Below are 14,458 nucleotides of genomic sequence, written 5' to 3' on the forward strand. Positions count from 1 at the left end.
CTTCAAAATACAATTTCAGCTTTATCGCGCTGGTTAACCTTTTTATTTTCTTTTTCTGTTTTAAATCATAAGATAAAGTAAGAAGAACTTTGTGTAACTTTGAAAATTCTGTGTCTTTTTCGAAAAATATTATATCACATTTGAGCTCCTTTGTGTGTCCTTTTGATAATTTTCTTATGTTTTGTTGTAATTGTATTTATCATGTAACATATTGTTGCCCTTTTGAAATCATGGCCTAAGTTTTAGAAAAAGCACAAAAACGCAACCAGATATCTACCAAAAAAACAAAAAAACAATCTTTTGTTTTTTACAAGCTTTAAAAAAAAAAAAAAATAAATAAATAAATAAACGGACTGAACAAACCAACCAATAGGAATGTGTACCAAGCAAATTTGGCTAATTTCATCTGTTACAGGCACAAGTTTACAGTTTTTAAAAGTAAAAATACATAAATGCCATAAAATAAATAGACACAACAAGATAAGTGCACCGCAGACTTTAAAGCATTTGAAATAAATATCTAAATTAAAACAAGCTTTTCAAGCAAAGTAAACAGACTATTCCTCACTAAATTCCACGAATTTGCAAACAGCTTTTGCAAGTTTTTCCAAATTTCCAAATTTGCTTTAGTTTTAAAGGCCTTGCTTTTGTAAAGAAACAAATCCCTTCATATAAATAACTTTTCTTTTAATTTTTTTATTTATTTTTTTTTACCAGAAAATCTTATTTATCCAAACTAAATGCACATAATTTAATATTTGACACTCTTTTTGGATGGAAAATCAATTTCTCTAACTCTAACCAGCTCTGTAACTCAAAAACACTTGATGAAACTACAAGGTAAAAATAAAAAAAGAAATTAAATAAAGAAAAAGGGGTTATTTAGAATGAACATAGAGCCAAGAGATTATATGATCCCTTTAGCATCTCATTTAAACTTTATTCTGACACTTATTAGTTTGATAGACTTTTTAAGAGGCTCAAACTGTACCTCTAATGTTTAGCAGAGTAGTACAAGAAATTATTTTGAACAAAATTACTTTTTTTTTTAGAATAAAATTTCCTCTGTTTTGATTAAGAATTAATTATTTTGTTAAACCAAATGGAGCAGTTTCTTTAATGTATTTGTGACTTTTCCGCCGGAAAATGAAATATTTTCTATGAAGCTGTCTAAAACATGGGAAATCTTGGCGCATGCCACAGTAAATCCTCTTTTGCACGTGATTTTACAGCAGGTCAAGAAGCCTTTTTAGGCTGTTTTATTGTCAACCTCCTAACCGGAAGTGTCCCGTGCTCCGTGCGCGCAGCTTGACGCAGCAGCTGATCCGTGCCGTCGCTCCCACAGCAGAGGGAGGGAGGGGACTGGGCAGGCTGGTAACCGGGCTGAAACGGGGATAACCTGCAGCCTCCGTCTCTCAGACGCTCCGGATGGAGTGAACCGGGCAAAGATGCGCTTTTATTTCCTTCCTCTGACGACCATGGAAAGGGTAAGAAGCGCGACTGAAATCTGGTGCTTGTGCCGCACGCACGGATGTAGCCGTGCGTTAGACCGTCCAGCTGTTTTTATGGGTGGGGGGGTTAGGTAGGCTGGGGTGGGGGGCAGCGGGATGTTGATAGGAAATACACGCCTTACTGTCGGAATAAAGCCCAAGTCGCGCGCCGTTTTGCGCCATTTAGCCTGATCAGACCACATAAGTGGAAATAATTGTGTCACATCTTCTGGTGTAATCTTGTTAATTAGGCCTGCATCATTTACCGGATGATTGGCACCTCCCACCATGATGTGATAGCGGTGTGAGGCTACTCGGTACAGCCTTCAGCTCTCTCAGATAGGCTCTGTTTGACACGTTTGGGCCTTTTATTTACCCAGGACAGCGTGTCAGTCTCTGTGCCAACACCTTGAAGATGATAAACCTTAAGAATATTTTCCCTGATGCGTCCGGGTGACGCTGAAAAGCACCATGGATCCTCCTGGAACAGCTTGTTAAAACCATTCATGATGACACCTCCTTTTTTTTTTTTTTTTTTTTCTTCTTCTGTACTTTAATGTAAGAAACAGCGCCGCATCTTTCTCCAACACAACAGGCCTGACACTTCTGGATGTGCGTGACGGCGTTTTGTTGGCAGAAGCTGCTCTCATTTCCGCTCATCACGCGCGTTCATCGCTGCAAACTGCGCGCGTGGACACATAAAGCCGTGACATGCATAGATGGATCAGTTACAGTTGAGTGTGGCCATGCAAGTTGGTGTCTTCATGTGAGGAGTGGAATAAAACGAGGAAAGAGTGTGTTCTGTGTGTGTGTGTGTGTGTGTGTGTGTCTTACTCAGACTTCTGGATGTGTAGCCTCCATCCTCCCACAGCGGATCTTCTCATCATGTCTGGTTGGCTTGAACATAAACTCTTCTTCTTCTTCTCCTCCAGGTTCATCTGGGAGCTGTGTGAAGCTTGGACCCAGGGGTCAAAGGTCGTCCACCCATCCTGCACTCCTCCCTCTTATCCCTGCACCCCATTTTCACCGCCTTCCCCTGAACCCCTGGAACCGCTTTCTTATATCCTTTAACCCTGGTTTTTCCTCACAACACCTTCCCCATTTGCCTGTGAGTCTCACTGACCCCCCCCCCTGAGAGGAAACACCCCTCCACACCCCCCCTCCATCACTCCCAAACCAACAAAATCATTGTGTTGTTCATGACGAGCGACCAGCCGCTCAGCGGAGCCTCCTAGTTGTCTCCTCAGATAACGCCTCTCACACCCAGGCCTGAAGATGATGTGCGAGGTGATGCCCACCATCTCAGAGGACGGGCGCGGCGGAGGAGGAGGTGGCTCGTCTTCCCCGGCGGGTGGCGGAGGAGGGATGGGTGGTGGGATGGGAGGCATGGGGGGCTACGGCAGCAGGGATCCCCGCGGCGGCGGGGGCGGAGGAGGCGACGAAGGGGGAAGCACGGGCAACCTGGAGTCGCTAATGGTGAACATGCTGACGGAAAGAGAAAGGCTGCTGGAGAGCTTGAGAGAGACACAGGACAGCCTGGGGACGGCGCACCTCCGCCTGAGGGAGCTTGGACACGAGAAGGAGTCTCTGCAGAGACAGCTGTCCATCGCTCTGCCACAGGTACAGTCGCTGACGGAGGACGCTCGCTTTAACTTGCATCTCTGTGCGGAAGGACTCGCACAGACATGCAGACTCAGCCTGAAGCTGTTTGCAGCTTGCCTGCTTTGCTTTGCAGCCAAACGCTTCATAAAAACCAGAAGTGCAACTGTAGTTTCATCCAGTGGAGAGGTTGTTGACACTAGTTCAGACAGTACTGCAGTACAGGAGCAGTTTCCCGAACACACGCAGGATATGGAAGACAGTTGGCAAAGGAACAGGTCGTCTACCTGCTCATTAGAGTAATAAATACCAAACATTATTAACTTCAGCTTTAATGGTCATGTATGTCAGTCAGATGCACGTCTGTGGCTGTTGTGGCGTGACTCTGCTTTTTAATCAGACCTCTGTTGTCCCAGGATCCATAAACAGGAAGGGGAATTAGGTTATTGAGCAAAGTGTGCCTGACTCCACTCCAGTAGGTGGCGATCTGCTTTCAGCTCCTTAGTGCTGCATGCCATTTCGTATGATGATGATGATGATGATGATGAGCACCATGGAGTCACAAAGGTCTCTGAAACATTATTACTGGTTACATACTGGTATTATATTTGTTTAAAAGCTGCATTTTCTCGTCATCTTTGTGTCTAAAGTGGTGAATTTGGCTGCAGATAGACTGTTGGTGAGCAGGTGATGCAGATCCACTTGGAGGAACTCACAGAGGTTGAAATAGTAAAAGTTGACATTCAGTTAGATATGAGGTTTCCATGTTTACAGGAAGAGTGAACCGGTCTAAAGTTGATTTAAAAGAATGTAGATGTGCGGAGGAAATGCAACATGAAGGCATGTTTTACATCTGTACAGGAGGATTTGTTAGTGAGTTAGTTTGGAAATTACATGCAACTTTTATTCCAGCGTCAGTGGCGGATCTAGAATTTTTGCAGGTCGGGGGCCATGCAAGGGCCCCTATTGACAAAAATAGAGCCAAGAGTGTGTCCAGCTTCATTCGTGTTACTTTGTTTGATAAGGTCAAATCCACACGCTATTCATTGCTATTCACTGCTTTTATATTTACATGTTTTGTTAATTTATAAAAGAATTTCCAAGATGGCAGAAAATGTCCCGTTTGCAGCAGTTTTGTAATGTGGGGAAAAAAGTCTTCTGTGATTTAAAAACACGTTATTTTGACTGGATTTGTTTGCTTGTTTGCATTATTACTCCCAGCATCACTGTGATTAGAAGATGTTCTGTGCAGGAATTTACTGACACTTATAACGTTAACCCACCTGTGGTTGGACAGGGACCAATCAGATTTCAGTGTATGTGTGGATCCTCCCACAGCATACACACCTCCAATCAAGAGTGAGTCACATTCAGCACATTTTCTGGGTGAGTTAGTCTGGAAATGGACTTTCAGCTGTACTGTCATGTCCGTTTTAGTCACATGGACAACAGTGTAAAACCCTGAGTGTGTTTCTGAAGGTTTACAGCTGCATCAGTATCAGAATGTAGTTCTAATGTTGGCCAGGGTCATTGATTAATTGATTATGAATCCAGCTGTAAATTCACTTTTTTTATTTTTTTTTATTTTGCAGAAACATGGTAATAGTAGTACATGAAGTACATAAAAATGACGTTTTTATGCCTGATGCTTGCAAGCAAACCTAAACCTACATTGAATAAGCGGATGTACAGTTAGTATGACAGGTTCAATTTTACTCGAAGTAGAAGCTGGTGACTAAAATTATGGAAATATGTCGAATCCATATTAAAATAATTTTAAAAAACTAGGGATGCACCTATATCGGTATCGGCTCAATACCAAGCGTGTGTACTCGTACTTGGTATTAATACCGATACCACACTAGTCAAGCCAGCGCAGATGTAATTTGATGACATGCTTCGGACGTGTTTTAAAAGAAATAAATGCCTTGTATGTGAAAATGTGACATCTTTTGTTACACTAAAAGCTGGATCTTTGTTTCAAAACCACACATTTATAGTTGTATTTAGGTAAATTGTGCCAAATCAAACTAAAGCTTGTTAAAATAGTTAGATCTGTAATGTTATTATATTTGTATTGGTGAAGTAACTTCAGAAAGGATGGGTCGTTTATTACAACCAAATGACATCTTACACAGTTATAACAGTAATAATAACCATAGTAATAGTTATGTTCACATAAACACATCTGGTATCACATTTGCAAATATCGGTATCAGTTGATATTCACATTTCAGATATCAGTATCGGATCAGAACTCTTAAAAAGTGGATCGGTGCATCCCTAAAAAAACAACAGTTTTGCAAAAAGTAATTCTGTCTGACTTCTCTGAACGTGATTGGCTGGAACCAAAGTGCCGGATATAAAGATGTTTTCATAGTTTAGTTCCAGTGTGAACTATTGTCGTGCGCGATTTAAATATTCCAGCTGGTCCAGGTGTCCGCTTTATGTCGCGGCATTTAAAATTAAAAACGGTTTTAAAAACAATCCGAGAAAATATTTTCCTGTTTGAATGTGATGAGTTATTCAGGTAATATAAAAAACGTCTGTCACATTTGCGCAACACCTAAAAATTTTACTTTTTTCCTTTGAAATTTAACCAAATATTACGTTTTCTCTAAAAAAATAAAAAATAAAATAAATCATAAAATCTTTGTTCAGTTATCTGAACTAAGAGATTTTGACTTTGACACCCCCGCCCCCCTATCGAGCTGTAAGACGTTTACAGGAATGAACATTTTCGTTAAAATCTGATTTAACCTTATAAATCCTGAGGTCCCTCATTAACGGTGTGTTCTGACTAAACGCATTTTGAGCGTCAAAAAAGCTCAAAACGCTCAACGCTGGTCACTAAACTGCCACTTTTGTGTCCGATGCCCAAAATGCTTCCAACGCTCCTGCCGCTTGTCTGGAACGAGCGGCAAACACGGCGGAAAAGAGAGGAGGGAGGCGGAGCTTTCCTTCCGGTCAGTCTGAATGATGGTGGATTCAGTAGAGCGATGGCATTGTTTTATTTAATAAATAAAGCTAGAGAACGTTGTCGTAGGGCAGTAATAGTCACTGTTAATGCAACAAGAGCCGCACTCAGCAAAGAACCCCACCCCAAACAAAGTGTTGCTAGGCAACATATCCTGCTACTTTGCCAAATCAGTAACATTCAGCTTTTTAGCAAGGAATGATTATCCTAAATATCGCATGGAGTAATGGCGTCTCAGCCCCGTGTCTGGGTTCACCACAGGAAACCTCCAGGAGATGCGAGCTGATCGCTCTGATTGGTTGACGCCCCGCGACAAGCGGCAAAAGTTCAGCTTTGCCCATCTCTGGCTTTTGTTGCGCGTCAAGCTTAAAAAACTTAGTAAATTTTGGTTCTGCACGTAACGCCGACGCCCAAAATGCTCAAAAACGCGACACGAGAATGCTCAACGCCCCATGGCCGCGCCTCCACATAGACTTTACATGGAAACCTGCCGCTCTTGACGCCCAAAACGCGTTTGGTCTGAACACACCGTTAGGAAACTTTAAGAACAGATGGTGGCAAAATGACAGTTTTACTGTCTGTAGGAAAACATCTCTGATTTTGTTCAGATTCAACCTTTGCAGAGATGATGTGCACATACGATCTGAGCATTAGAGCTGCGTCCGCATCGTTCTGACGGGATGTTCATGTTCATCCTGAAAGTCTTTCCTTTTCTTAACGGCAAGCCTGAAACATTTTCCATTTGTGCTATGTGCCATCTTCATTTATTCTTCACCAGTTGCACATATACTGGTATTTATCCTTCCCAGTGTTCCCTTTACTATGATGCTAAAAGTATTCCAACAGAGTTTGCATTCGCCTTGTGTTCATAGTCATGTCATTATGGGCTGTTTCTGAGCAGAAGCCCAACAAACAGGGGCTGAAAGGGTTAAGGTGTAATTTGCAGCTCCGTATAAGGAGATGCAACTTGTGCAATGATAAAAATATATGCTTAAAAAAAACTGAGAAGCAGATGGAATGTTTTATCATCCAGATGGACTAAAAGAAGTTTCTCAGGATTGTGCCGATGTGAAGACAAGGGCCAAACTGCAGATAATGTCCCCTATAGTGCCAAACAAATATTATCCCACATCCCAGCGTGGAAGAGCTAATCATGTTGTAATTCAGCTCAGCACAGAAGGAATCCATCTGTATTTTCAGGCAGGAGCCATCGTCGGACGCCTCGGGCCTCCCCGGTTCCTCCCTCGTTGTTTACGCCCATTTTTCACCTGAAATATCAAAAACCAAATAACCGGTGTAGCGACGCTGCACGTTCTAACAGAGAGGGACCGGACATTAAAGGGCTGTATTACCTCAGCAGGAGGAGATCAATACAGCGCACACATCTAATGAAATACACACACACACACTGATGGAGGAGCACATAGATTGCTGTAATACATAGATGAGTTCACTGAGTTTTCTGTGTGCCGACGCTGCCAAGAGAGGAAAACAGGAGAGAGAGTGATGGAGAGGGTGGCAGCATGGCTGAGAGAGGGAAAAAACCTGGTGATATGAAACACACACACACACACACACACACACACACACACACACACAGACTTAGAAAATGAGACCATTTGCATATTGCTGTGTATTAATGAGGTGGCATCTAGAGTCTGTTTTAGATGTTCCTCATCACAAGAGAAGATAGAAATGGAGGATTTAGATGCAGGAAAACGTGCTCTGATATCTCTGGTGTGTCTCCCAGCATCTTCCCCATGAATTAATCCCAGTATTATGATGTCCTTCAGGCCCAGAACATGCCATCTGCATGCGGCAACTTCTCTTCTCCAACAAGCGCCTTCCTTCCCCTTGCCTTCACATCAGCTCGGAGGCTCGACACACACAGTACATGCTGTACTTTTTCATGCATTTTGGCTGGAAGAGGGTGTGAGCTCAGGCGCCTGTTTGCTGCCGTGTGGGGTAAACTGATCGCTGTTAACAGAGAGTAAAGATAGCAGCAGCAGCAGCAGCAGTGCCGCGCATGCATCGGTGCTCTTTACCGGCTCGTTTGCATAAGCGCTTTGGAAAACACGCATGATTCGGCGCACACGTGTTCGCCGATGTGCTCTGTGTCATATGTGCATCACGCCACGATCACACGCGAGTCGGCTGCACTTTGTGTGCATAATTCGATTACAGAAAGGAAAAAGCATGACCTCAGCAAAGCAGACGCAGCTGGAAGCTGAGCTCAGTTCAAGCTGGTTGATCGTGTTGATTTGTCGCCATGGACACCGTTTGATTTCAGGCATCACTTTTTAATTGTGCTAATCATGCAGCTAACCTCACAATTACACATAATTGGGGGTAAAATGACACAAAATCACAGCCTTTCTGCTGGACGTCCGTCAGGAGGGAGTAGGAGTCATGGCACTGCAGGGATCTGACTTTCATTACTCTCATGCTTGTTTAACCTCCGCCGTCCAGCCAATTAAAAGGTGCAGCACATGCACTGGGATTTCCTATGGAGGCCTTTAAGACTCCTGGACTGTGTGAACTGTGAGTGCTGCTGTGGGTATGGTGCAGATTGTACTGGAAGTGCTGACAGGCTGCTTTTTCAATGACTGGAATCAAGTATGTCTGGTTGTGTAAGTTTGCAAATGAAATCAAAATTCTTGTAGCTGTTAGATGCACTGCAGGTTCAGGGAGAAGTCGCATTTAGATTTAAAAAATCATCTAGCGAACTAACATCGTGCACGTCCCGAACATGCAGCCACGGCAGCTCAGACATATTCAACTGCTTTGGGCCAACCCTGCAGGGCCCAGAGACCATAGTAACCGATCTTTCAGGCCCTGCAGGGTGGGGCCTCTGTGTATTGGGATCAATCGGATGCATCCCAGAGATACTCAGGGATCTAGGAAGTCTGGATCATTTCCTGCCAGTCATTCCTGAGCAGTTTTTGTGGCGTGGCAGGTCTCATTATGCTGCTGTAGGCGGCTGCAGTCATCAGGGAGCATCAGCGTTCTTCAACAAACCTCCTTCAAGGTTTCCAGCAGAATGTTGCTCATCATTCATTTCATCTGCTTTTATCCAGATTTTTGTACTTGATGTAAAAAAAAATAAATAAATAAAATGAAAAAAAATTTAATAAGAGTGTTGCAGCCTGAAACACACTGGCCGTCCCAAAAACATCACACATTAATATTTTAATATAAATTAGCTTGATTACAGCACAAATTTGCTTTGGCGTTGTTTCATCAAGCTTCTGCAGAGTAACATTAATTTCTGGCCAGTTACATTCATTTTTCTTCAAGATCTTGTTGTGATGGTGGGAGAGTCGGACCGCTGCTCAAAGTCTTCTCTGGCATGTCCTGAAGAAGCTCAGTGGGGTTCAGGTCGGGAGTGTGTGGTGGCAAATCCATCCATCCGTGTGAAAATGATGTTTCACGTTTGCTGAACCCCTTGAACCCTGGCCCCATGAATCCCGGCCCCATGAACCCTGGCCCCATGAATCCCGGCCCCATGAACCCTGGCCCCATGAATCCCGGCCCCATGAACCCTGGCCCCATGAATCCCGGCCCCATGAATACGTCAGCGTCATCAGGCAGAATGGAATATCATTCAGTATACTGAGCTGATGAGGTCTGAGAAAACAAATATAACTGTGCTTTTACTGACAAATACTACAATTTGCTTTGTGATTTATTTTTTTAAATTCCAACTTCTGTCAAGTGCTCACACAGAAATATATTTATAACATGATCTAGTGGATTACCACATGAGACAACATCATAATAAACATACTGCTCTATATTCTAATGCAACTTAACTTAAAAAATGGCAAAGTTCAGCTTGTGGCCAAAACCCTGAACCTGAAGGTTACATTTCCTCTAGAACAGGTTTATATTTGTCTTTGTATTAAAGATGCACTAAAGAAGTGTATTTTCCCAGTGATGCACCCCGTATTGACGGCTAAATCCGTATCCATCTTGCACCCTACCTGGACTCTGAGCTCTTTCCAAACAGTAGAAGTCAGACTTTTCTGACTCTTGACTGACCTGCCTCTTTCTCTCTTTCTTTTCCTCTCTTCTTTCGATAATATGGAACCAGATTTGTTTCAGAATCTACAAGCAAAACCTTTTAAAACTCAAGCAAAAAACAACAATTAAAACCAAAACTTTCTCAAAATCAAAAATGATCAATCATCATGAAAACTATTAGGCTTTTATTTGGTTAAATTGAGTAGTTTTGTTTGCAGTTTCCTCTTCCTCTTTCTCGCTATTTTGGTTGCACTTTACAGTCTTTGGTTTTGATTCAGGATTGTTTGGTTTCATTTCTGACACAAACCTTTCATGGGCGGGCTCTTTTCAGGGGCGCAATCTGATTGGCTGGTGAGTTTTGAAGTGACAAGTTTGAGAAAGTTTTGGTTTTGAAAGTTTTTTGCTTGAGTTTTAAAAGGTTTTGCTTGGAGATTCTGAAACAAATCTGGTTCCATACGATAATGTGTTCTTCCATTTCTTTACCGAATCAGCCTTTGTGGACATGTGTGTTTATATCATTAGCGCGCAACAATGTGTGTAAGGCTAAACTCAGCAGCAACGTCAACAAAATGCACATCATAGATCTCCCTATGCCATCAAAACAAGGCAGTTATGAGGCTGGGAAGTCAGATTTAAAAAGTAAACAGTCTGATGTTATTTATTTGATGCACATCATTTCTCTCTACATGCTTTCTGGTTTGCACATGGCAGCGTTCCACCCTGATGCGCACACACAGAGACATGCTCACACACAGGTAAACACACGAACTAGCAGACAGTAAAGACATGTTGGAAAACATGAAAGCAGACGGAAATATGCTTTTCCCAGGAAGGTGAAGATGGGAACACTGGTTGAACTAGCTACATCATTGCAGTTCCTCGGCTAAAACCGTCTTTGTTCGCTTCAGAAGTGGGACTGTTTCCTGTCCACGGTTTTGAAACATTCGTCTGCAATGAGGTTTGAGAGTGTGACGTGACTTCACGACTAAGTGCAGAGATCACATGATCCTTAAAGGTAGAGTATGTAAGATTTTCAATATTTTCAAAATAAATTAACTAATAAAATAACTACAATCATAATTAATAGTTTTTTGAACATGTAGGTTCCAGTCTGTTCATATTTGACGCGTTATTAAATTACAAGTTTAATTAATGACAAATGACAAAAAGCACTTTTTTTTACTGGTAGGAAAACATTTAAGAAGGGTCTTTGTCATTAATTAAACTTGTAATTTAATAACACATCAAATATGGACAGACTGGAACCTACATGTTTAAAAAACTATCTAATTATGATTGTCGGTATTTTTTAGTTTTTTTTTTTTAAAATATTGAAAATCTTACATACTCCACCTTTAAATGTCCGTTAAATAAGAGAGACGGCAGGAATTACGGCTGGAGCTGGTGGATGTGTAAAACTGCAGACCTGCAGGTTTGAAACTTGGATCAGGCACCATGTAACATGAAAATCAATCGCACTGCTATGCAATTAGCTAATTGCTAGATTTTAAATTCCCGTTTCGATTTACTAGTTATTAATCTGTTCAGCTGACTTCTTTCTTTGGACACATAGCATTGCTGAACTTAGACCTGACCAACTGCAGCGACCCCAGGTAATAGACCTCCCCGACAGGCTTGTACGAACGGCTGCATCACTTCAGGGTAGATCTGGACTCATCAGATCACATGACCTTCTTCCATTTCTTCATATCTTTACGCTCCCTAGCAGACTGAAACATCTTTCTCCAGTTAGCCTTAGTTAGTGGTTTTCTGTTCAGTCCCAGTCCTTTGAGCTCACATCACACTTTGTTTGTGGAAACGTTATGATGAAAACATAGTCATGACTTCTGCTGTTGTTCTTTGTTTTTTTTACTATTTGATTTCCCTAAATGTATACGGTGTCCAGCTCCCCAAGGGCTGAAGTCTTCCAGGTTTTAGACATCTCTTTGAAATAACACACCTGATTCAGGTCCAAGCATGTTGACCCGTCAATCGGGTTCAGCTGTGCTGCGGCGGCAGGAAACATCAGAAACCCTGCAGGACGGCGGCCTTTGAGGACTGATTTTGGCACGCTTGGTTGAAGTTTAACCAGCTTTCTTCCTTGGAGACGATGGTTCTCCACCTTCCTTCCTGTTTTTCATGATGGGTTGGAATATTCTTAACCCACTTTTTGTAGTGTTTCATACAAGTGTTTTCCTTGCTTCGTGCCTGTGATTTGATCCTCTGGAACAGATTAGCATCTTGTACCTGACCCCAGGATGCAGCTTCTTTTCACTGCTTCGGATGGGCTTCCATCACATTTTGCTATCTTAAACAAAAATATCCAAACAGTAATTAACCAGTAGGAGCTTCTTACCTATTTGCTTTGTTAAATCCAGGTGGTAATATTTTATTTTGGGTATTTTTTTTCTCTATGTTGAGTGATATGAGTAATATCCACAAGTCTGAACTGAATGAACTTGAGTTCTTATTTAAACTGTCTTCTGTATATGTTTTGGCTTTTCTTGTCTCAGCTGTAGTGCGAGCCAAAAGGAGTCTGACGAGTGTATTCAGGATGTCTATGCTTACTTTTCTGGCATTGGCAAGTGCACTTTTGTGTTAAGTAATCAGAGATAAAATCAACAGAGAGCTTGCGTCAGAAAAAAAAAATCTCAAAAGTAGAAAATTAATATGAAATCGCAGCAAAAGGTGGCCTGCAGCTGCACGGTATAAAAAGCAATGTAATGAAGCCTTTAAGTATACGATCGAACACCCCCCACCTAATCACACACACAAACACACACACACACACACACACACACACACACACACACACACACACTATCATGAGTGTCTTTTATTCCTCTCCTTCTGAATAACCAGCTAGGTAAATCACAGCCTTCTTGTACATAAAAGAGTTCAGAAATGGAAGCTAAAGCAGCCGTGGGGATCATGCAGAGCTTCATTTCAGCAGCAGTGGAAGCAGTGACGTTAGTTTGATAAGTGTGTGTGATCAGTGTGTGTAAACAGCCCTCCTGTCCCTACATAGGAGGAGCGCCCTGTCAATAACAGCACCCCCCTTGTGACCCTTGCAGGAGTTTGCTGTGCTGACCAAAGAGCTGAACCTCTGCCGGGAACAGCTGCTGGAGCGGGAGGAGGAGATAGCAGAGCTGAAGGCCGAGAGGAACAACACAAGAGTCAGTCCCCTCCCTTCTCCGTCCTGCTTTCTGTTCTGCTCTGAACCTGTTTAAAGATCTCACCATGTCAACCTCGTGGGTTTGCAGCTGCTGCTCGAACATCTGGAGTGCCTGGTTGCCCGCCACGAGCGCAGCCTGAGGATGACGGTGGTGAAGAGGCAGTCTCCGGCCGGGGTCTCCAGTGAGGTGGAGGTCCTGAATGCCCTAAAATCCTTGTTTGAGCACCACAAAGCTCTGGATGAGAAGGTGCGGGAGAGGCTACGGGTGGCTTTGGAGCGTGTCTCGGTCCTGGAGGAAGAGCTGCAGTCTTCCTCCCAAGAAGTAAGATCCTGATTCTGCTTGTTTTTCTACAGGAAGGATGAAAGTGACAGTTAAAGTCTCTGTAATGATTCATATCTGCATTCATCCAGGTTGTGACTTTAAGGGAACAAATCAAACGACGGCAGCAAGGACTGGACAGTGGCAAAGAGGTAACGAAAACTGTCTTCATTAAACATGCAGAGGTCACTTGTTTGCGTGTTAGTTAGTTTAATTTGCATGTTGTAAATCACCTGCTTGTGCCTGCTCATGGTGTTTTACATTCAGAAATATATGATGACAGCATACCACTTCAGGAATCGCACAGAAATCACTTGTTTTCCTCCTTAAAGAGATGAAGAGGGAAAAAAGGGATTTTGAGGCCAACTAAACATGTCTTCTTGTTTCGCTTATTCTGGCTAAATTAACTGTTATCTAAAAAAAAGAAAAGAAAAAAAAAAGGTTTAAAGCACACATTTTACAGTTCAAGAGTGGGAGATAAATATTATTTAACTGTAATCTGAAACAAAATACTGCATGAAAATGTAAAAAAAAAATGGAAAGGGAAGTGAGAAATGATTTTCGATCAAGATGAGATTTCTCATCTTGATCGAAAATCTGTCCAGGGTGTACCCTGCCTGTCGCCCAAAGCCGGCTGGGATAGGCTCCAGCTTCCCCGCGACCCTGAATTGGAATAAGCGGTTTGGAAAATGAATGAATGAATAAAAAGATAATCACTGTATCAAAGCAAAAGATGTAAAAAAAAAAAAAAAGACACGGCACAAAGACAAGACGTATCAGCAGTAAATGAAGGACAACATTTAACAAAACCGTCACTTTCTGTTGAGGTGTTTTTATTCTGTAAATTTCTAGTTTTAACCTTTCAAAACCTGACC

General features: G+C 42.3%; 1 protein-coding gene across 1 annotated transcript in view; it reads left to right on the forward strand.

Annotated features, from left to right (window-relative positions):
• Positions 1-2,765: 2,765 nt before the first annotated feature.
• The window catches only part of ppfia3 (PTPRF interacting protein alpha 3), a gene marked incomplete at both ends in the record, with an annotated part of 39,280 nt that continues 27,587 nt past the window's right edge, over positions 2,766-14,458 (forward strand). Inside the window, 4 exons of the mRNA XM_079252313.1 lie at positions 2,766-3,110; positions 13,164-13,265; positions 13,353-13,586; positions 13,676-13,735. Of these exons, the coding sequence (XP_079108439.1) occupies positions 2,766-3,110; positions 13,164-13,265; positions 13,353-13,586; positions 13,676-13,735 (741 nt within the window). The remainder of the gene's footprint in view (positions 3,111-13,163; positions 13,266-13,352; positions 13,587-13,675; positions 13,736-14,458) is intronic.

This window comes from Telmatherina bonti (assembly GCF_933228915.1).
Source record: "Telmatherina bonti genome assembly, chromosome: 14".
Taxonomy (NCBI): Eukaryota; Metazoa; Chordata; class Actinopteri; order Atheriniformes; family Telmatherinidae; genus Telmatherina; species Telmatherina bonti.